The sequence below is a fragment of the Amyelois transitella genome, chromosome 20 (genome assembly GCF_032362555.1).
Source record: "Amyelois transitella isolate CPQ chromosome 20, ilAmyTran1.1, whole genome shotgun sequence".
Classification (NCBI taxonomy): Eukaryota; Metazoa; Arthropoda; class Insecta; order Lepidoptera; family Pyralidae; genus Amyelois; species Amyelois transitella.
In genome coordinates, this window is record NC_083523.1 from 3,536,193 (window position 1) to 3,560,621 (window position 24,429).

At 36.7% G+C, this 24,429-nt stretch overlaps 1 protein-coding gene across 6 annotated transcripts; it reads left to right on the forward strand.

Annotated features, from left to right (window-relative positions):
• The first annotated feature begins 1,878 nt into the window (after window positions 1-1,878).
• On the forward strand, window positions 1,879-24,429 carry LOC106131601 (mothers against decapentaplegic homolog 4). Of its 6 annotated transcripts, XM_013330750.2 has the most exons (14): window positions 1,879-2,034; window positions 2,364-2,615; window positions 3,505-3,679; window positions 4,427-4,630; window positions 5,008-5,550; window positions 6,032-6,154; window positions 16,065-16,199; window positions 17,140-17,244; window positions 18,720-18,850; window positions 19,292-19,383; window positions 19,809-19,977; window positions 21,292-21,418; window positions 21,631-21,775; window positions 22,328-24,429. In XM_013330750.2, exons 2-14 carry the CDS (start codon window positions 2,379-2,381, stop codon window positions 22,395-22,397), a joined length of 2,256 nt encoding a protein of 751 aa, XP_013186204.2. In that variant the 5' UTR covers window positions 1,879-2,034; window positions 2,364-2,378; the 3' UTR covers window positions 22,398-24,429. The 6 variants fall into 6 exon arrangements, with proteins under 6 accessions (XP_013186204.2, XP_013186205.2, XP_060805872.1 ...); XM_013330751.2 differs by lacking the exon at window positions 17,140-17,244; XM_060949889.1 differs by lacking the exon at window positions 22,328-24,429 and having other exon boundaries at window positions 21,278-21,418; window positions 21,631-21,769.

The window sequence follows — 24,429 nt, forward strand, 5'->3', positions numbered from 1 at the left end:
TTACTCGTGGAAGTTATCACTGTGAGGATTTTACGTTTTTCCGAGGAAATCCCGTGTTTTTCTACTGTTTACCAAGTTGTGCTTATATTAATCGATAATAAACAACAAATGAAGTGTTCAATAGCATATTGTGGCTTATGCCAAAGCAAAAATAGGCCGAATTTAACCTTTCACCGGTAAGTGGTTAATATTTGGTTAAATTATGATCTATCATACAGTGTATTTAATGAAATGTGTTTAAAAACCTTATTACTTTTAATCTTCTTTGTTGTGAGCTTTAAAAAATTGTAATATTCTCAATATTTCATTCACATCGAAAACATAAACACGTGTGCTAGTGTTGAACATCATCGAACATAGAATCTTATCGATAAACTAGCTGTGCCCGCGACTTCGTCCGCCAACCTATTTATGGATAGTTTGACAGATTTGAAAGAGTCTGAAATTGGATTAAGGATGAATGAGTTACTCGTCAAATGTCTGCTCTATGCCGACGATCAGGTTATATTGGCGTCATCAGCGGAAGAATTACAGGAGATGGTAAACTATATGCGTGAAGCTTTAAAAGAGAAAGGAATGAAAGTGAACGTAAGTAAAACTAAAACACTGGTTTTTGAAATGGAGAAAGAAATGACAGCATGTAATATTTTGATTGGAGGAGAATGGAGCTTTGCATGCCTTTATGAGCAGTCAGAAACTATCCAAAAAGGCTCGACTGGCCACAGCCAGTATAGGGGCGTGTTGGTCCCGACATTAATGTATGGGAGTGAAAGTTGGGTATGGCAAAAGAAGCACGAAAACAGAACAAATGCAGTGGAAAAGACAGCGTTAAGGAGTATGATGGGTGTGAAATTGAGTGACCGGATAAGGAACATCGTGATAAGGAAATGTCGTGATGTGAAAGAAGATGTAGTTACAGGAATAGAAAAGGGTATGTTGAGATGGTTCGGTCATGTGGAGAGGATGAATGAAAGCGGGATGACTAAGCAGATATACAAGGAGAGTGTGGAGGGAAAGGTCGGAGTGGGAAGACCTAGACGAACGTATCTTGATCAAATTAAGGACGTCCTGGTAAAGGGTCAGGTCAAAAGTACCCGAAACCGCCGAACTTGCATGAAGAGAGTTATGAATGTGGATGAAGCGAAAGAAGTACGCAGAGATCGTGGCAAGTGGAAAGAGGTAGTCTCTGCTTACCCCTCCGGAAAAGAGGCGTGATTTTATTTATGTATGTAATTATATTTGATTTCCAAACACTTTATCAGAATGACATAGGTAATAGATACAATATTGTTGGACCTTAGATTATAGCCAAGATAGTAAGGATTCCCGATGTAAATTTTTTTTTTAATAAATTTAATTCGGAAATAAACATCTTAACTCACTCGTCCATCGATAAAATATTATCGACTAAATGAACATCTCTAGTCCGCCATGTTTGTATCCGGGTTTGTTTATTTAGGTATGCAGGAAAAGTACATGCATAGGGCACTTCCATAGGATTGTTCTTCTGAGCTGTCAGGTGTCAGTCCAACTCGACAGTTGCGTTTTGTTTCGTTGTTGTTTTTAGGAAAAAGCAGAAAAGAATGTTGTTTATATAAATTGTAAATACGTGAAATAATGAAGAAAATATATACGTATATATTTTCTTCATTAATTTTATTAGAACATTCAGGGATCCCATAGACAAATAGACCAGCACCGATATTGACATCGATAATAGCGATTGGACTACCACTGATTTTTACGACTACCCAATTCTTAAGTTTATGGGAATTGACACTTGTTTTCCTCATGTTTTTTTTATGCTGTAGTAGTAGTTAACTCCATCTACTTTTGTAGGGACAATTTCTTTCGCACTACCTGGCAACATTCGTTGTTCTTTCTGTTGTCTATGCGTGATCAAAATGTCGCTTTCTGTTTTGGTATCATCTTGCAATAAAGAAATTATATTTTCGTAATTTATCCATGAGTTTGCGAAATATTGCTGTTCATTGTCTCTATATTTATAGGAAGTGAACTTTGGAAAGCTAACAAGTAGGTATTAAACGTTGTTAGTTTCATCGTAATACAGAATTCGTCAAATTTATAATGCGTACAATACGTTCATTTCTTTGATAAATTAACCACTTTAACCATAATGTAACGCTAATATTAGTTCGTAATTTACAATTTTTAGGCATTCCTATTAATTTATAAAATGTAATCATCTGAAAGGATATAATTTCATAAGATATTTTTGTTTATTATCCTTAACACTATTATTATCATATTTTTGCAAATGATATTTGCTAATTAGATTTTCGTCTTATATTAACTTAGAAACGTTTCTTCCATGTGAATTTAATTGATTCTTTTCATTTCAGCCTGTGATATCAGCCATGAATACTACCGCACCAACATCGGCGGATGCATGCCTTAGCATAGTGCACTCCCTCATGTGCCACAGACAGGGTGGTGAGAGCGAGAGCTTTTCCAAACGCGCCATAGAGTCACTTGTGAAGAAGCTCAAAGAAAAACGAGATGAGCTGGATTCGCTAATAACCGCTATAACCACAAATGGAGCCCATCCAAGTAAATGTGTAACAATACAGAGAACTTTAGATGGAAGATTGCAGGTATGTTTATGTGAAACAAGGGTAAAACTCTTGAAACGGGCCACCGCCGGAGAGGGGGGAGGGGGTAACACAACCCCCCCACCTTCCGCCCTCCCGTGACCCCCCCTTGCCAGAAGCCTATAGTTTTTTTTTATGAATTTTTAAAGTTTTCATATATATTAAAAGTGACAAACATATATTTTAAGTGTGCTAAAGGTCATTAACCGCCAGATGGGCAAGGTGGGGGGGAAAGTAAGAAGGGATGAAAGGGGTGAAGGGAAGTTAAACCTAACCTAACCTATACTAGACTTGACTCAGTTTGAACGGTGACTCACTTTGGTGGTTTACACCAGCCTAACCTAACCTAACCGAACCAGGTTTGATTTGTGACCAATTTGTTTTTTTCATTGCGGGGCCCCCTGCACCCCCCGCTGTCCGTTTACCGACAGCTACTTTCAAAGTCAGTAGATAAGATGACAGTAGCACATAACCAAAATGGCAGATTGCGTTCTGTTCGTAGTTAACTTTTAAGCAAAGCTTTTGCTATATTAATTAATGTATTGTACATGTTTAATGGACAAACTAATTATGTCATACTAAATTAACACAGTAATAATGACAAACCGACTATATTGCATTTTGTATAGTGCAAATTTTAAGATTTTCAAAAATTCATATAAAAAAAGGGGGGGGCTTTCGGCAAAAAAAATACTTGTGGGGTTCATACAAACCCTAAAATTACAAAAAAACGAAAATTACAGTTGCAGAACCTTGCTGGACTACATTCTGCAAAGTGTTGCACAATTGCAGCAAGGGTGTAGTAGCAAATATACTGAGCTAACAATTATTGCTAACAACTTGCTATTTTTATAGCCCATTTACAGGCCTCTTTAAAAAAGTTAATTTCTAGGTTGCTGGCCGCAAAGGGTTTCCACATGTTATCTATGCTCGCATATGGCGCTGGCCAGATCTACACAAGAATGAACTGAAGCATGTCAAGTTTTGTCAGTTTGCATTTGATCTCAAATGTGACTCGGTCTGTGTAAATCCTTATCATTACGAGCGAGTTGTTTCACCTGGTATAGGTGAGTAGTTATTGCTCAATTTGTGTATAATAAAAAACAATGATTCATTTAAGGAGAGATTGCCTGTTTTGGAAACAATGCTCAATGATTTTGTTGCCCTTCATACTTCACTAACATCAAAAAGATAATGTTGAATAGTTTAGTATCTAAACAATTTAATCTTAACTGGAGATTAAATTCTTTGTTATTTTAAATGAAATTTGCAGGATAAGAAATAAATATTATCCAAATTAAATATTGCTATCATAAAGCCATACAGCTGAACGTGGATTTTTAGTTTTTTTCAAGTCTGTTGGCAAGGGATATAGACCGATTATATTTATCTACAAGTCATGCAGATTGGGAAAACATTGGTTATTATTGCATTTCCCAGAAATTGAAACATCACAATTAATGTGTAAACTTATCTTTTATAATCTAACAATATTTTTAATCTAAGGAAGGAATGAATAATGCATTAAATAATGTACTAGTTTTATAAATAGATTTTGGTTATTCTTAAATAAATACTGAACCGAGAATCTAAAAAAATTAATGACATCTATTAATGATCATCTGGTGATCTGTCTACCCTTAAGAGGCGTGATTTTACTTCTTATATCAACAAGCACATCAACTTCTATACGTCTATTGTTTGGTCAAGACTATTATTTTCTATTTTCAGGAACAAGTTAATTAAGCTAAGGAATAAGTTTAAAATGCCCCAGATGATAAAAATAATTTACTATATTTAATCTCTCTTTACAGATCTCTCTGGCTTGACCCTACAGACGGGTCCAAGTAGACTTGTAAAAGACGAGTACACGGCAGGACTCAGTGGGAACGGAATGGACATGGACACCGGAGAACTTGTCACTATTCAACACCACGCTACCAGTCCGAGACATCATCACAACACCATTTCACATCATCAGTTTCAGAACACTAATATAATTATAAATCAGGGGCAGAGTAAGTGAATTTTGGTTTTTAAATGGTTCAGTTGATACTGTAACAGTATTTTTATTAATTGTGGATTAGTATTTCGCTTATATCAACATTTTTTGGTATTCTGTAACAGGTACAGAATTATTTTACCTTATGTTACTTATAAGGCAAGTACTATGTCACTAAGACCCAAATTCTTGGTGTTGTTACAATCATAATTTACATATAATTATGAAATTATTTTTTTGAGAGTTAAAAGATGCTGTAATAGTGTATTTACTTTCTTTTGTGATTTTGAAATATTATTTTGTGATATTCGTAATTTATTTTGGTAGAAGTTTTTTGTCCAGTTGTTTTGCAGTGCATGATAATTTTACTTTGCTTTTCTTTCGTGTCGATAGCGCCTGAAGGCGTTCCGAACATGTTTTCGCCGACTCACGGGCCCCGTCCTCCGGTCCGGCCGCCGGGAGCCCCACCGCAGATGGTGGGGCCCCATCACTCTCCGGCCCAACAAATGATCTCAACACACGGAACTAATCAGATGCCAACGCAACAAATGATGCCCGGAGCCCCGCAAATGGGTCCCGGTACGCCACAAATGGGTCCCGGCACGCCACAAATGGGCCCCGGCACGCCACAAATGGGTCCCGGCACGCCGCAAATGGGCCCCGGCGCGCCGCAAATGGGCCCCGGAGTGCCGCAAATGGGTCCCGGAGCGCCGCAAATGGGAACCAACGTGCCGCAGATGGCATCGCCCAGAATGGCATCGGCACCCACTCAAATGTCACCTGGGACCCCCCAAATGCAGAATATGAATCAAGGAATGTCTATCCCCAGTTCCCAACAGATGGTAATGGGCCAACAGAGAGCCATAGCGCCTAAACTAGAGCCGCCTGACACAATGGACGCAAGAGCGATGTGGCTGCCCAAAAGAATGAATCATTGTAAGCTTTATTATTTTTATTTTGCACTATTATTTTGAGTACACACTTGATTTTATTTTGTAGTTTGATAAGTTTAATTTAAGACTTGAATATTTGTGTGGTTTTGATGTCTTTCTGAAGTTATTCCCTTTAGTTAGTTGGTAAGTGAACTTCTGAAATATGGTTTGACAAGAATTGAAATTCACGTTAGCTTAATGAAAAATATCATGTTTAATTACTTATCTTTTTTTGTCCTGTTTACTCCCATTGCGTCCTAAAAGTAGCTTTGGATCGAATACCAAAATCCAGGGTGGGTAACACAGGTTTCACGGCGACTTCCGCCCGACCTACCTCCACAACCTTGCAAGGTTTCTAAATATATCGGATCATGGTTACACATGCGGTAGGTAACTCGAATGTGCAGGTTTCCTCACGATGTTTTCCCTCTCCATATGAACATCAGTTAGCCATCAAACTAATGTATATCCTTGATAATCCACAGTAGGTACTACAGCCATGTCTCCAGTTGCCCCGGAGACTTCACAGCAGAACGGCTTCGTCACCGCTACTAGTCCAGCGCCACAGCAAAGTCCATTACCTCATCTTACACAACAGCAACAACAAGGTCAGAATATATACTATACTTTTTTTTTTATATACGGTACAAATTACACAGATTGAGTTAGCCTCGAAGTAAGTTCGAGATTTGTGTTACGAGATACTAACTCAACGATACTATATTTTATAATAAACTAGCGACCCGCCCCGGCTTCGCACGGGTGCAAAATTCGGAAAAAATTATACATCAAAACCTTCCTCTTGAATCACTCTACCTGTTACAAAAAACCGCATCAAAATCCGTTGCGTAATTTTAAAGATTTAAGCATACAGACAAACAGATTAAAATAGCAACTTTGTTTTATACTATGTAGTGATACTTATATAGATCCACGACCCAGGCCAATCAGAAAAAGTTCTTTTCTCATCATGCCCTGGCCGGGATTCGAACCCGGGACCACCGGTGTCACAGACAAGCGTACTACCGCTGCGCCACAAGGGCCGTCAAACTGCTCCGTCAGCCTTCATCACGGCGTTAATTCCGATTTCGTTCTCAACTCTTTGGTAGTAAAGCTCTGATTTTGACTCTGATTCCGAATTGGTAAGTCAGGTATATACTCGAAGCGGCTTCCGTCTGACCACCGCACTCTTTGCAAGGAAACAAACCCATAGTGGATCATGGTAAAAGTGGCACTGGATGAGTGTGTCTATTCCCTTTGTTGCCTTTTATGACTTTCATGGAAAAGAGATGGAGTGCTCCTAGTGACAGAGCCTCGAAAAGACTAAAAGGCTATGTTCAGCTTAGAATCAGATAGTGACAGATTGCTAGCCCATCGCCTACAAGAGGAATCTCAAGTTCATAAGTATATCCCTTAATCACCTTTTACAACATCCATGGGAAATATATGGAATAGTTCTATTCTTAAGTGCCGGAAACCACACGGTACATAATAGAATAGAATAGATTTATTTTCAAAATTGGATACAAGGTATCACTTATTGACGTCACATCACTTAAATCTAATTATAACTACTACCGCTTCCAAAGCGCATGTGTAGAAGAAGCGGCGGAACAAACTACACTGCAGCATTTTCATCGGACGTCAATATACAAATATAGATCTCTTAAATCTAAATCATGGACGAATGCACATTGTCTACATTAAAAAACATGAATGAATCTACATTCATAATAATCATAACTAGTTCTACAACTAGTTATTTTAATACGAATATTTCGTCAATAAATAAAATATTAGGTTTTGATAAAGTGATTGTATACAATTGTTTATGAAATTATTTGATAGGTTTACTGATATATTAGGTCCTAACATTATGAAATTGGCGTTTTCTTGTATTGGCCACTTTAATCACAAACTCACTCAGATTACAAAATGGAAAACTTGATATATCATGTTATTTACGAGAATGAGTTCCACCGTGGCCCCAGTGCCGCGGAAACGGCTCGATGGGTTAATGATGTGTATAGCGGTCGTGTCGCAAAAGAAAACATATTGACACGTCTATCCCTTGCAGGGTAGACAGAGCCAACAGTCTTGAAAAGACTGAATGGCCACGTTCAGCTACTCGTATTTGGCTTTATGATAGAATTGAGATTCAAATAGTGACAGGTTGCTAGCCCATCGACTAAAAAAAGAATCCCAATTTTGTAAGCCTATCCCTTAGTCGCCTTTTACGACATCCATGGGAAAGAGCCGTGTGGTTCCCGGCACCAATGAAAAAAGAATAGGACCACTCCAAAAGAAAACACAGGGCGTTTTTGGTTCAAACGTTTTCGTACTGGAAATTTCGACCTGCAGAACAAGCCCCTTGGACGGCCGGAGACCCTAGATGATAAATCTAGCTTCAGGCTTCGATGTTAGTGGCGAAATTATTTTATTCAACTAGAAGCAAATTGGGAAGTTTGAAAAACTTGAGAGGTGGGTAGGTACGTCACGAATTAAGGCAAACGCGTGTCGACTGCTGCGTTACATAACATAATCGGCACAATAATGAAGGTTTTTTAAATGAAATCATGGCTGGACTCTGGCCAGCCAGCCAAATCCTGCCCCAAGCGAAAATTGACCCAAAATTACTTGTAAGCGTTTGGTGGACTACTGCCTGTGTCATTCATTACTACACACATACATACATATGGTCACGTCTATGTCCCTTGCGGGGTAGACAGAGCCAACAGTCTTGAAAAGACTTAATGGCCACGTTCAGCTTTTTGGCTTAATGATAGAATTGAGATTCAAATAGTGACAGGTTGCTAGCCCATCGCCTTAAAAAAGAATCTCAAGTATTCTCAAGTTTGTAAGTCTATTCCTTAGTCGCCTTTTACGACATCCACGGGAAAGAGATGGAGTGGTCCTATTCTTTTTTGTATTGGTGCCGGGAAACACACGACACAGTCGTTCATTACTGTTTTCTCAAATCTGGCCAGACGATTACGGCTGACGGCTATTGTCAGCAATTGCAAACTTTGATGGTAAAAGCTAGCTGCTAAACAATCCAGGCTGGTTATGGAGACGCTCCACGCTACTGTTGCTTCACGACAACGCTAGATCATACACTAAATAGTAGACTTAGCAGGTTACCAAATTAGAAGAGCTTCAATTGGAATGTCTTAGACATCCACCGTACTCCCCGCATTTAGGAAAGGGATCTATGAACTACCTTTGAGATGGCAAAAGTGCATAGATAATAAGGGTTCTTACTTTGATTAAATAAATATATTATTAAAAAAAAAATATTCGACTTTTTGTTCCTCCTATACCAAACACCAATTTCATATGTAAAGACCTAATAGATCTTCTATTGTAAAACCTCCGGCATAGATTTTTTTTGTGATACCTCTTGCTTTGATTATGAAAAAGCTAGTGTGCGGGCTTTCCAGAAAAAAGTAGCCTATGTTACTCCTGATGGTTTATCTCTACAAATAACATCAAAATCAACAAATCAAACATACATACGAAAACACAAGTGTTACCTTGGAACAATATTAGTTTAGATAAATTGTACTATAAAATTAAAGACAGATAAAAATTAAACAGTTTTAAAATAGTAAGAGTTGAATTTAAGTTGAATTTTAACAAAAACAATAACGAAATGTTATGAATAAAACAATTATGTAATAAAAAAAAGTATTGAAACAATTCTTAGTAAGAATTAAAAAGCATTACAATTACCTGTTATGAGTTATTAGTGTCCGACCGAAGGTCTATTTTTGGCCGAAGCCGAAGCCGATTAATCGGCTATCGCCACAACCTTCGGCCGAAGCCGAAGCCGAAGCCGAAGGTTTATATTCTCTCAGCACTCAGTAATTAATTTTGTTCAATATTGTCTACAAGCTACAATTAATATTAAAATCATTTCAAAACCTCATTATTGAAGGTTTATATATTGACTGTTTCATATAGAAGTTGATGATATATCAAAGAGGTGGTTGGTTTAGAGATAAACTAGCTGTTGCCCGCGACTTCGTCCGCGTAAATTTCGAGTTGAATTTTAATCATACAGTCAGATACAGACAGACAAAAAATGTAAAAAAAAAATTCTCTATCCGTTTCAGTCAAAATATTAAATGTACAGAAAAAATATTTTTACCGTTTTATTATATGTAGTATTTTGATTTTCAGTTTTTTTACATAAAATACTCAAACAATACAAAAAAAAATATATTTTTAAATAATAAAAAATATCTTGTAATTGTTGGGATTCGAACTTGGACCGCCAACTTCACAGTCTCACGGACTAACCACTGGACCATCGAAGCCGTTGCGTTGGTGTCGAAATTAAAGTAGACTACATACATATGGTCACGTCTTTATCCCTTGCGGGGTAGACAGAGCCAACAGACTTGAAAAGACTGAATGGCCACGTTCAGCTATTTGACTTAATGATAGAATTGAGATTCAAAAAGTGATAGGTTGCTCGCCCATCGCCTAAAAAAGAATCCCAAGTTTGTAAGCCCATCCCTTAGTCGCCTTTCACTTATATTTATATGTTATAGGTATGTTATAGGTATAATGTCGTCGTATAATGATAAATGACTTTGAATTTTTAATTTCGTAACTTATTTGCCGGCATACTGATGCCTTGAGTTCATTCAAATGTCGATAACTTTTTTTTTTGTGAACCGATTTTGATGAAACAAACTTTTAATGTTATTCTGAATTAAAACAAAGCAATTGGTGAAAGTTTGAAGTAAATCGGTTTAGTACTTTCGGAGATAATCATGATGATCGTGATCATACATACAGACAGACAGACAAGAAATTAAAAAAAAATATTTTTGCTTTCTATTATTCATTCTAAGTGTCCCTCTATCCATTTCAGTCGAAAATACTAAATGTACAGACAAAATATTTTTACTGTTTTATTATATGTATAGATAAAAGTTTGTGATTTACCTACTGGTAAAAATAATGATTTGATTTCTTACAAAAACACTCGTTTAAATACACGTACGGACTTGTTTTGATGCATGCAATCAGCAATGTGATATTTTGACAGTGACTCCCCGCCGCCTCAGACTTTCGTAACAGTTCGTTCAGTCTCGACGGTCGCTCGGACCTTCGGCGAAACCTTCGGCTTCGGCCGGATTTTGGGCCGAAGCCGAATGTTTCGCCGAAGGTGGATTTTTTGGCCGAAGGTGGCCGAAGCCGAAGCCGAAGCTTCGGTCGGACACTATGAGTTATATATTATTATTAGTAATTAAAAGGTATCATGTTAAGTAGCCAAAACGTCATTAAACAAACGAAGTAGTTCAACTTATATCCGATAGATGGCGTTACTCAAATCGTCCATACAGACGACACGGGTTTAAATCGCGATGATGAAAGTTTACTTTCATCATCGCGATTTAAACCCGTAAAATTTTATTTTCTTAACACCATCTACAATAATCGAGGTAATCGGATGTAGTTGGTGTCTACATTACTTTTTTCATTAGATTTATATTATTTCGTTAATACAACTCTTAACAAATAATGCATTAATTTCGACCAAATTTGATTACCATAAAAACGGTTGTAGTAAGTTTATTTTAAAAGATAGACATATACTGTCGCAGACATATTTTTAGATTATTTCAAGAGGAATAATTCTTTCATACATATATTTTTGGTATCTTGAACCGTTTTCGCAGCGCACGCAACGGAAGCCCTCAAGGAAGAATAATTTTCCCCGTTTTTTTCACATTTTCCATTATTTCTTCGCTCCTTATAATTGCAGCGTGATGTTTTATAGCCTTCCTCGATAAATGGTCTATTTAACACAAAAATAATGTTTCAATTCGAACCAGTAGTTCCTGAGATTAGCGCTTCAAACAAACAAACAAACTTTTCAGCTTTATAATATTAGTATAGATTAAAAGCTATGATTCTATTTAAGTAATATGAGTGACACTATGTTTATCATGCTAAGATACTCGAAAGACGCCATCAAACCAACGAAGTAGTTCAACTTATATCCGATAGATGGCGTTACTCAAATCGTCCATACAGACGACACGGGTTTAAATCGCGATGATGAAAGTTTAATACATTGGGGGCATATCTTTTACTTAAATCTTATTTTCTTAACACCATCTTCAATAAACGAGGTAATCGGATGTAGTTGGTGTCTACATTACTTTTTTCACGTGGTGCATTATACACTTGAGCTTATTTTATTTACACTTAATAAAAAAACAAAATTTTTTTTTGGGAATATTGGAAAATACTCACTGTATGCACCCCAAGACCTCGCAAGGAACCTACATGCCGAATTTTAAATATATTCCCAGCGGTGTGGATTGTGCGTTGGTATGTCAGTCAGTCAGTGTCGTTTTTAATGTAATAACATCACAAAGAGGGAAGATTTTTATTTGTATAAATAATAATAAACTCATACTAATAATAGTGTCGTGTGGTTTCCGGAAATGATATAAAAAGAATAGGACTACTCCATCTCTTGCCTATGGATGTCGTAAAAGGTGACCAAGGGATAGGTTTATAAACTTGAGATTCTTTTATGCGACGAGCTAGCAACCTGTCACTATTTGAATCCCAAATTTATCGATAAGACTAACAGCTGAACGTGGCGCATTGGTCTCTTCGAGACTGTTGGCTCTGTCTACCCCGCAAGGGATATAGACGTGATTATATATATATGTATGTATGTAATTTATCTTATTATTGTTTCGAGCGAACATTTGTGTTTTCGTATGTACGTTTTCATTGTTTTCACCGAAAACTACTGGACCGATTTTCATGTTATTTGCAGAGATCAACCATCAGGAGGAAAAAATAATAGGTATAATAGTAATATAGTTTAGATAAATTGTCATATAAAATTAATGACAGATAAAATAGTAAGAGTTGAACTCAAGCTAAATTTAAAAAAAATATGATCTCGAAATGTTATGTACAAAACAATTATGTTATAAGAAATGCAAAAAATTACAACTATCTGATATGAGTAATATTACTAATTAAAAACTATGATTCTATTTAAGTAATATGAGTGACACTATGTTTATCATGCTAAGATACTCGAAAGACGCCATCAAACCCACGAAGTAGTTCAACTTATATCCGATAGATGGCGTTACTCAAATCGTCCATACAGACGACACGGGTTTAAATCGCGATGATGAAAGTTTAATACATTGGGGGCATATCTTTTACTTAAATCTTATTTTCTTAACACCATCTTCAATAAACGAGGTAATCGGATGTAGTTGGTGTCTACATTACTTTTTTCACGTGGTGCATTATACACTTGAGCTTATTTTATTTACACTTAATAAAAAAACAAAATTTTTTTTTTGGGAATTTTGGAAAATACGCTCTGTATGCACCCCTAGACCTCGCAAGGAACCTACATGCCGAATTTTAAATCTGTTCCCAGCGGTGTGGATTGTGCGACGTGCGTTGGTATGTCAGTCAGTCAGTGTCGTTTTTAATGTAATAACATCACAAAGAGGGAAGATTTTTATTTGTATAAATAATAATAAACTCATACTAATAATAGTGTCGTGTGGTTTCCGGCAATGATACAAAAAGAATAGGACTACTCCATCTCTTGCCCATGGATGTCGTAAAAGGTGACCAAGGGATAGGTTTATAAACTTGAGATTCTTTTATGCGATGAGCTAGCAACCAGTCACTATTTGAATCCCAAATCTATCGATAAGACAAACAGCTGAACGTGGCGCATTGGTCTCTTCGAGACTGTTGGCTCTGTCTACCCCGCAAGGGATATAGACGTGATTATATATATATGTATGTATGTAATTTATCTTATTATTGTTTCGAGCTAACATTTGTGTTTTCGTATGTACGTTTTCATTGTTTTCACCGAAAACTACTGGACCGATTTTAATGTTTTTTGCAGAGATAAACTATCAGGAGGAAAAAAAGAATAGGTATAATAGTCATATAGTTTAGATAAATTGTCATATAAAACATATGACAGAAAAAATTTACAGTTTAAAAATAGTAAGAGTTGAACTCAAGCTGAACACATTTATATTATTACGTTAATAGAACTCTTAACAAATAATGCATTAATTTCGACCAAATTTGATTACCATAAAAACGGTTCTAGTAAGTTTATTTTAAAAGATAGACATATACTGTCGCGGACATTTTTTTAGATTATTTCAAGAGGAATAATTCTTTCATACATATATTTTTGGTATCTTGAACCGTTTTCGCAGCGCACGCAACGGAAGCCCTCAAGGAAGAATAATTTTCCCCGTTTTTTTTACATTTTCCGTTATTTCTTCGCTCCTAATAGTTGCAGCGTGATGTTTTATAGCCTTCCTCGATAAATGGTCTATTCAACACAAAAATAATTTTTCAATTCGAACCAGTAGTTCCTGAGATTAGCGCGTTTAAATAAACAAACTAACAAACAAACTCTTCAGCTTTATACTATTAGTATAGATTAAAAGCTATGATTCTATTTAAGATATGAGTGACACTATGTTTATCATGCTAAGATACTCGAAAGACGCCATCAAACCAACGAAGTAGTTCAACTTATATCCGATAGATGGCGTTACTCAAATCGTCCATACAGACGACACGGGTTTAAATCGCGATGATGAAAGTTTTATACATTGGGGGCATATCTTTTACTTAAATCTTATAATCTTAACACCATCTTCAATAACCGAGGTAATCGGATGTAGTTGGTGTCTACATTACTTTTTTCACGTGGGCATTATACACTTGAGCTTATTTTATTTACACTTAATATAAAAACAAAATTTTTTTTTGGGAATTTTGGAAAATACTCTCTGTATGCACCCCTAGACCTCGCAAGGAACCTACATGCCTAATTTTAAATCTGTTCCCAGCGGTGTGGATTGTGCGGTGGTATGTCAGTCAGTCAGTGTCGTTTTTAATGTAATAACATCACAAAGAGGGAAGATTTTTATTTGTATAAATAATAATAAACTCATACTAATAATAGTGTCGTGTGGTTTCCGGCAATGATACAAAAAGAATAGGACTACTCCATCTCTTGCCCATGGATGTCGTAAAAGGTGACCAAGGGATAGGTTTATAAACTTGAGATTCTTTTATGCGATGAGCTAGCAACCAGTCACTATTTGAATCCCAAATCTATCGATAAGACAAACAGCTGAACGTGGCGCATTGGTCTCTTCGAGACTGTTGGCTCTGTCTACCCCGCAAGGGATATAGACGTGATTATATATATATACATATGTATGTATGTAATTTATCTTATTATTGTTTCGAGCGAACATTTGTGTTTTCGTATGTACGTTTTCATTGTTTTCACCGAAAACTCAGGAGGAAAAATGTATAGGTATAATAGTAATATAGTTTAGATAAATTGTCATATAAAATTAATGACAGATAAAATAGTAAGAGTTGAACTCAAGCTAAATTTAAAAAAATATGATCTCGAAATGTTATGTACAAAACAATTATGTTATAAGAAATGCAAAAAATTACAACTATCTGATATGAGTAATATTACTAATTAAAAACTATGATTCTATTTAAGTAATATGAGTGACACTATGTTTATCATGCTAAGATACTCGAAAGACGCCATCAAACCAACGAAGTAGTTCAACTTATATCCGATAGATGGCGTTACTCAAATCGTCCATACAGATGACACGGGTTTAAATCGCGATAATGAAAGTTTAATACATTGGGGATATATCTTATACTATAATCTTATTTTCTTAACACCATCTTCAATAACCGAGGTAATCGGATGTAGTTGGTGTCTACATTACTTTTTTCACGTGGGCATTATACACTTGAGCTTATTTTATTTACACTTGATATAAAAACAAAATTTTTTTTTTGGGAATTTTGGAAAATACTCTCTGTATGCACCCCTCGACCTCACAAGGAACCTACATGCCGAATTTCAAATCTGTTCCCAGCGGGGTGGATTGTGCGGTGGTATGTCAGTCAGTCAGTGTCGTTTTTAATGTAATAACATCACAAAGAGGGAAGACCTGTGTTTGTTGATTAATAATAAACTCATACTAATGAACTGTGTGGTTCCTGCCACTTTAGAATAGAACCACTATGGGTAGAACATCTCTTTCCCGTGGATGTCGTAATAGGCGACTAAGGGACACAATTCATCTAGTGCAAGCGTCGATTGTGGTCTGGAAGCAACGAAATTCATAATGTTTGTCACACCAGCTGATTCTCTTCCTATGCAGATTGTAAGTCAATCAAGGGAAAGGCTTATAAACTTGGGATTATTACTAGCAACATTTTTGAAATTTTTATTGTTTTGTTTTTGAAATTATGGTGCCAATTTTTGTAGGAGAAACATTTGCACTACGGCTTACGACAATATGCTAAGATAAATCTTTCATAAGTATGAATTTTTGTCAATTTTTTGATAAATGAAATGTTGTTCCAATATTAATCTTAGAATGTCTTATTGTTGTCTTTTATTCAAATCTGTCTTGATATCCACAGTGGGTACATCAGCCATGTCTCCGGTAGCCGCGGAGACTTCACAGCAGAACGGCTTCGTCACCGCTACTAGTCCAGCACCACAGCCAAGCCCATTACCTCACCGTACCCAACAACAACAACAACAGCAACAACAAGGTGAGTGGGGGTAATTTTGTTTGGTGGCGACATCAACAACATTTAATACGCGAGGTTAATTATTGACGCGACTACCTTCGACAGATGGCGCTATTGAAATTGTCGGTACAAGTTACGTATAAGAGTAAATCGCGATGTCAATATTTTATTTTATATTTTGATTAAATTAAAGAATGTTTTCCCTTCAAGTTCAAATGTAAGTAGTTTTAAGTCCCAATAATTTTTTAATTGAATCCCCCAACCTCTTCAGGCAATATATTTTTTTGTAGTACTGGTACCTACAACATATTGGTACCATTTTTTAATTATGAAAATCCAATGCCCATAGATATAAGTAGAACTTCCGGAGATTGAATTCATTTTTTTTTTTTTTTCTCAACTCTGAATGTGTGAGTAGAAATAAATATGAAATTTTTGCCAAATCGAAACGCCAAATAAAACTTTCAGTAACGTCATCTGGTGGTAGAGAGTGCATGTATGTACATACATATACAGTGTCATCGAAAACAGTATAAATTAGTTTCATTTAACTGGCAACTGGCAACACTATGTGATTTTTATATAGGATCTTATTTAATTATCACTGTAAATAATGGATCCACTCTTTGTATTTATTGTTCGCTGTTACTTTTTAAGTAGCCTAGTAAAATAATTATTTGCCAGTTGAAAATAGGATAGTTAGGTGATTTTATGTAAAAAAAAAACATGTTTTTTATTTATTTATTGATAGTTGATTTTATTTAGTTTAAATTTCATCATAATCAGACCAAAGGTTCGAAAGTTATCGCGTTACAAACACACATACAGACAAAAAAATGTATTTTCGCCCACAAGTTGATTTGTGGACGTCGCTCGGTCAATTAATTACATATTTTCGTGGAATCTGTAGTGTACTGTTTTCGTTGACACGGTATCTTTACCACACATTATTGGGGCGCAGGCACATGGACGGGAAACAACACGCTGACATACACGCAGAGCCTCGCCCCGCCGCCCGCCGCGCCCCCCGCCGCCGTCGATACGCCCGCGCACCACCACCTATACTGTGAGATATGTAGCGGCCTTGGATGTATAACCATTAATAAATAACTCAAAATATCGGGGTAAAAATGATCTCGAATGTTCTTTCTAAACTAAGTGTATTAGAATGAGGCTGACTTTTTCCACCCTTTCGTTATTTTCTCGAGAACAAAGGAAGGGGAAGGAAAAATTTTTACGAGGTCATTTTTTCCGTGTGAAGCTAGATAGCTAGCTTTGTTGGTTATACTTCCTTGGTATCGGAGATCCGTCGAATTTGACATATTTTAAAATAAATATACCGCGCCATATATGAGAAACGAGTTCCTATTGAAGCCGCCATTTCTTTTTTTTAATAATGCCAAGTTTCTCTGTGCAAAATATTGGGAGATATGGGAAAGAATATCGCGACTAATTGAGAAACAGTATTTTTGTTGGTTGATAAACCAAAGAAATTTAAAAACGCGTATACCGTATGGAATTTAGTTGGGGGCAAAGAAATCTGATTGCATGGAGTCAGTTCGCGCAAAAGAGCTGCTCATGGGGTTTGTTTAAATATGAAGGTAGTCAGTGGTCTGGTTTATTCGTATCCAAGAGTAAAAGAAGGAATAGGCATTATTTGAATTCGCGTGTACCTTCGATTCTCATCATTAATACTTACTATTTCTGGCTCAGAATTTAACTTTCGATATGTACCTATTTTTCGATATTTTGCTTGTCAAATTTGATGGATTACCGGCATTTTATTTGGTTCGTTGTTTGAAAAAACGCTCACGCAAAAATTATGGACGATTTGTTTATATTGTAATTAGCGTTGAAATTTGTGTGCTTGTGATTTTAGTGCTTTCTCATAAGTACGTATACCCGTACTGTTTGATTGCAGATACCTATAAATAATTTAACCAACAACGCAGCTTACCAAGTTTGATCACCTAATTTAATCTTGGCTATATTCGATTAAGGTGAATTAACATATTGTCATGTTGTGTTAATTTTTTTTACACAACATGGCAACATGTTATTTTTACGCAACAGTTCTTTGGAAAGAATGTAAGATTTGTAACGTTCTTTTGGACACAGCGTAATTTATTGTTTTACAAAAAAAACGATACTCAAGCTATATAAAATTAAATTTAATGGTGTTGCTAATATTAACATAGACACGTAAGCATGCAGATATTATATTTGCCTCCTAAATGTAGTTGAGTATTGTACGCAATATTTTTAACAAGATTTTTTTTAAATAGCTTAGTTTTATTTAGTGGGGTTGTGCACATTGTTATATGTATATGTAAATATCCCTAAATACGGAACGCTTCATACGGAAATTCCGAATCTTTCTAATTTCTATCATTGGAAAGAGATGGAAAGACAAAGAAGGACATTAAAGGTCATTTTTGTTGTTGAATTTTTGAGTTGATTTGCTAAGATCTTTTTTTTATATTTGTGGTTAAGTGTCAGTTGGCAACACAGATTAATAATGATCAATTTTATATTTCCTAGTTAACGGCAACCCTGGTGGTTTATTGTCGAGTCAGCCTGCCCCGGAATATTGGTGTTCGGTGGCGTATTTCGAGTTAGATACGCAGGTGGGCGAAACTTTCAAGGTGCCATCAAGCAGGCCTAATGTTACAGTAAGTATTAATTTTGGTGAAAGACGAAAGCTCAAAAAATATTTCTTAGTATGTCCAACTTGTTCCGATCACGAAGTGGAAAGTTAAATGTTACAAAACGAAGTTGACGTCTAAAATCACGCAAGAAAGATCGTCGTGGAAAACATAAAAATATGTAATTTCTTCTGTATGTCCAAAATTAAAAAAATACTCACATTTCACACGTGACAAACCTATTTATTATAGTATAATGTAGACGACGTTATATTCACCAGACTAGGGGTTAGTGCGAGTTTTACTCGATCAAACGCGTCGAGCAAGTAAACGGGAATTTGTACGTGATTTGATCAGCGCCACCTGGTGGTAACGCGATGGCACTAATGCAATACCATACAAATTCTCAGTATTTACCATTTTTATTATCTTATGTTATTGCGTATGTGAATGTTGTGTTTGTTTCAGGTCGACGGCTATGTTGACCCCTCAGGAGGCAACAGATTTTGTCTAGGAGCCCTGAGCAATGTCCACAGAACGGAGCAGAGCGAACGAGCGAGGTATTATATCCTATATTAATAAATGAATACATATATATTATATGCGGGACAAATTAAACAGATTGAGTTAGCCTCTTTTTTGTTAAGAGAAGAGGTTGTTTTCATTTTGTTAATTTTATATATTTAAAAAGTAATATCACTACATTTTATAAAGTCTATTTTCTCTGTCTGTATGTATGCCCTAATCTCGAAACGTTGTGGACGGATTTAGTTTCCGTTTGAAATGTTGGAATGAGGGTTTTTTGAATAAGGTATAAACCTGTCATGTGTGGGACAGGTCGCTGGTTTTATATAAACTTAACTCATTGTTTGAATGTTAAACAATTTAATACGAACGTGATTTTGACAAAAAATACAAATGTTCCACTCGTTACGTATGGCACAACTTTCTGTATGTAGGTATGTATGTATGTTATCATTTGCAGGTTACACATAGGCAAGGGCGTTCAACTAGACCTACGCGGCGAAGGTGACGTGTGGCTGCGCTGTTTGTCTGACCACTCTGTCTTCGTCCAGTCCTATTATTTGGACCGGGAGGCAGGCAGGGCTCCGGGGGACGCCGTGCATAAGATATACCCTTCTGCTTGTATAAAGGTGATTTATCCATACTAATTTAATAAAATGAAAATTGTGTTAACTGTATGTGTCTATATGAAGAGTAATGACAAAGACAAGGATTGCATTAAAAAAAAACAATGCGCATGGGCAAAGCTTGTTCTGATGAATATGTGCCCAGTTGTGGTGTAAGGCAGGGAGGATTATCCTCACCTAGACTGTTTAATGTGTATGTAAACAAACTGATTGAGGGACTGAGCAGCATGCGTGTCGGGTGCAGCATTGACAACATTACTGTTAATAACATTAGCTATGCAGACGATATGGTGCTGCTCAGCCCTGCAATCAGTGGTTTAAGGAAACTTTTATGTTATTGTGAGGCATATGCAGTGAAACATGGTTTGAAGTACAATGAGAAAAAGAGCGAGTTTTTATTATTCCGAGGTAATCTTAAAAAGCCTCAATACCTACATACCTCCATTACTCCTGAACGGAGTACCTTTGAACTATGTTTCACATTTTAAGTATCTTGGTCATATTGTGACAGAAGACCTGAAGGATGACCAAGACATCGAAAGGGAACGCAGGGCTCTGTCGATTAGAGGCAATATGTTGGCCCACAGATTCACATGGTGTACAGCAGGAGTTAAACTTACGTTATTTAGAGCCTTCTGCCAAAACTTTTACACCTGTGCTCTGTGGACCAGCTTTTCGCAGAGATCGTACGATGCTCTGCGCTGTTTCGGCTCCCCCGCTACTGCAGTGCATCAGGCATGTTCGCAGATGCAGCGATGGATGACTTCTACGCAATCATGCGCAAGAAGTCGCTATCGCTCATACGCAGGGTCAGGGGGAGCGGGAACAGAGTCCTGAAGATGATAGCAGACAGGATGGATGCAGCGGTCTTCAGGAGGTTCACTGAGTTACATGTGACGAGGTGAACCTTCTGAGAACCATGTAAGTAAACGCATATGTTCTTTAAAATTATTATTATTTTTGTAATGGAATTTATTATTATGTAATTTTTGTGTCAACGATATAACGGGTTTAGAAACCAGGAATAAATGATTTTAATTTTTTTTTATTTTAAAGCTGCGAGTAAGATCTATTGTTCCATTAACATTTGAAACTCGTAAGCTTTAGGCGAACCGTGAATGACATGATGTGATGATGATGAATGATGTGATGAAAACTGATTAAGTTAAATTGTTTAAATTTATTACTAATGAGTACCTCATTTAAGGTGTAGTTGGCGTGTCAAAAAACTTTCCTTCGACTCCTGAACGAGTTCATAGTCCGGTCAAAGCAACAGTAATAGCTGTGGATTCTCACCGAGTAGGTCTGTGCCGCCAGGTGTTCGACCTGCGGCAGTGCCACCGGCAGATGCAGACGCAGGCGGCGACTGCGCAGGCGGCGGCGGCGGCGCAGGCGGCCGCGGTCGCCGGCCACATACAGCCGCAGCACGCGGGCATCAACAAGTGTGAGTAGCGCATGCGCATGTGTACACACACACACCATTATCAGCGGCTTCGCCTTCCTGGCGCGGAGGCCGGGGTGCGCCTTTACAACCATCATTCTGGATTCGGTGAATCTGGTGTTTAAGATTTTTAGTTTTACAAGGGTGTCGCCGCGAGTTTACATTAGTAATACCATAATTTCTTGATTGAAATTTAACATTGTAATAATTTCCAGGTCTAACAGCGGCGGCCGGCATAGGCGTGGACGATCTGCGCCGCCTCTGCATCGTGCGGCTGTCGTTCGTGAAGGGCTGGGGGCCCGACTACCCGCGGACCTCGATCAAGGAGACCCCGTGCTGGGTCGAGGTCCATCTTCATAGGTGGGCACTTTCATACATATACATACGAGTATAATATAGTCAAGTCTTGCAAGCCCATAGTCTTGGAAAAGACTGAAAGGCCACATTCAAATGTATCGACGAATCCCAAGTTTATAAGCCTATTCCTTAGTCGCCTTTTATGACATTCATGGGAAAGATATGGAGTGGTTCAATTCTAAACCACCACGTGTGCGGGAAACCACACAGCACATTGGAGTCCCTTTCATATGTTTTCTTTGGGCACATATTGGTGAAAGGTCATGTCGAGAGCACCCTAAAAACCGCTGCTTAATTAGGACGTGACTCGATTATTACTCTATTGGCGATCTCATAAGTGAGATTCATCTCAGGTTGTGATGAAATGATGATGACTCTGTATACAACACAGAGATAAAAGAAGATTGATATGACAGATTGTCAGATGAACGCGCAGCCTAAACTGCAAATTTCCTTATCACGCTGTTTCCTATCCTGTCACTCAATTATAATAACACTTCATTAAGAATTATATTTTAATGAATTAATTATTATAATTCATGAATGTTTTTCCAGAGCACTCCAACTCCTAGACGAGGTGCTGCACACGATGCCGATCGACGGCCCGCGGAGCAACATCGAGTAGGAGTTGATCGGCTTCTTTTGAGGCCTTCGAGCGGATGCGCGTGCGCAGGACGCCTTAGCCAGTGAGCGCACCGCGTGTGTTGTGTTACAGTGCAACGTGTTTGTTCGCGCGTGTTGAGTGGGACAAAGTGAATTAAGTGGCGTTTTATGAGTGTATTCATACGTATATTCAGTCAATAGACTTGAAAAGATTGAAATGCCATGTTCAGCTGTATTGCTGAATTTGAAAATTCTAAATATCGTTGAATCGAATTGAATCGATTCAATAGTGAGAGTATGTGTGTATAACAACTAAAGGTTTAAAAGGGTTTAAGCTTTTTGTTGATATGTTAGTCAATCAGTTGACCCAAAAAGTTTTTCAAAAGAGATTTTTTTTATGACAATTTATTAAAGCCTTTGACTTAACTTTGACTATTTTGATCATGTTAAATTATTTTAACTTCTGAGTATTGGAGAATGCCCGCGGCTCCGCTCGCGTAAATGAAAAATCACCACAATTCCCGTTCTCGCGGGAATTTAGGCGATTTTTCGTTTAGATCCTGACCTCTGAACCCAATTAAGGGCTGTGCGTTGATATATCGGACAGTCATTCACATCCTTATTTTATATGTTTAGATCTACCTATAAGAGTACACTCGTAAAATGCCACTTTTCTAGGATGGCCATAAAGTTATGTTGTATCCTTGAAAACAATTTCGAATCAACAATTATTTTTGATGGAACTATATCAAACACATCAAATAGTGATTACACATTTATTTAATGGTTGCCATATATTAGCATTTATATAAGTTAACAATTATTTTTAAAGTTTATTTCAGTTTCGGCCCTGTCTTCCAAATTGTTTCTTTTATTTCGTCTTCCGAATTGAAGTTTTGTTAGAAATTGTTTTGGATTGGTATGTATTGTATAAGAATTGTAACAAACATTGCACAGTGGTGCATCGCTCGTTTTTATAAAAAAAGGTGAACTGATAACTTATGTCTTGATTTATTTAAGTGGAAGGTTGCTAAGTGAGAAGAATTTTTTTAATGATCTTAAATTTTCAATGACTGCTTATTGTTTGCAACTCTTGTTTCTAGTTGATTAATAGCAATGATACGATCAAATCAGTAAATTTAATTAATTACAGTCTGTATTGAAGGAAATTATTTTCATGTGTAAATACTTAAGTTTATTGTTTATGCTTCTTTGGGTTTGAACAAAACAAATTCATGTTACTTAGCAACCGTTATAAATATAAATATAGGTTTAAATATTACTATATAGACATATATAACAGTATTGAGAGAACAAACTAAAGCACAGAGAAAAAAAAGATAAAAGATCTCATTAAATACTTTCACAAATCATTAAAAAAAAATATGTAAGATAATGACAAAATTCAGCTCGATTAAGTCTGAATTATTGAATGTTATACGCGTTTTAGTAACAGTCATACCAAATTAAGGTTGTATTAATGTTAAATATGACAAGACATAATTATGGTTCAACTTGAAAGAAGCCAAATCGGATTAGCTTTTGACCTTAAGTTTAAGATTTAGTGTAAGTTACGTTATTTATGATAGATAACGGCGAGAGCGGGTTAGGGAGGTTGTATTTGATAGTTTGATGTGCCTAATTAGTGGAATTGCATGAATATACAAACCAGGAAAATCCTATTATCAGCAACTGTTCTTAGGTCGTTTGGCCTACAATCGATTCGACGACATAATTGTTCGGCATCGGGAAATTGTGAGACTTTTCATCTTTGAAAGATGCATCGACAGAACAGTAGAAGTCCATTCTGGCGAAGAATGGTTCGAATATTAAAAGTTCTGTCACCCAATCTCTCGATGACGAAAGATTATACCGTCGAACTGTTCGTCAAATGTCCCGCCGGACAACAGCTTTCCTCTTCACCACCCTGTGATTCCGAACTTGAAAAAAATAGCTATGGGAAATAAATGGGAAAATTCTTAATTTAAAAATAGATAAAATACATTTTATGACAAGTAAAAAAAAAAAAAAACAAAGACAATAATTTCTTTTAA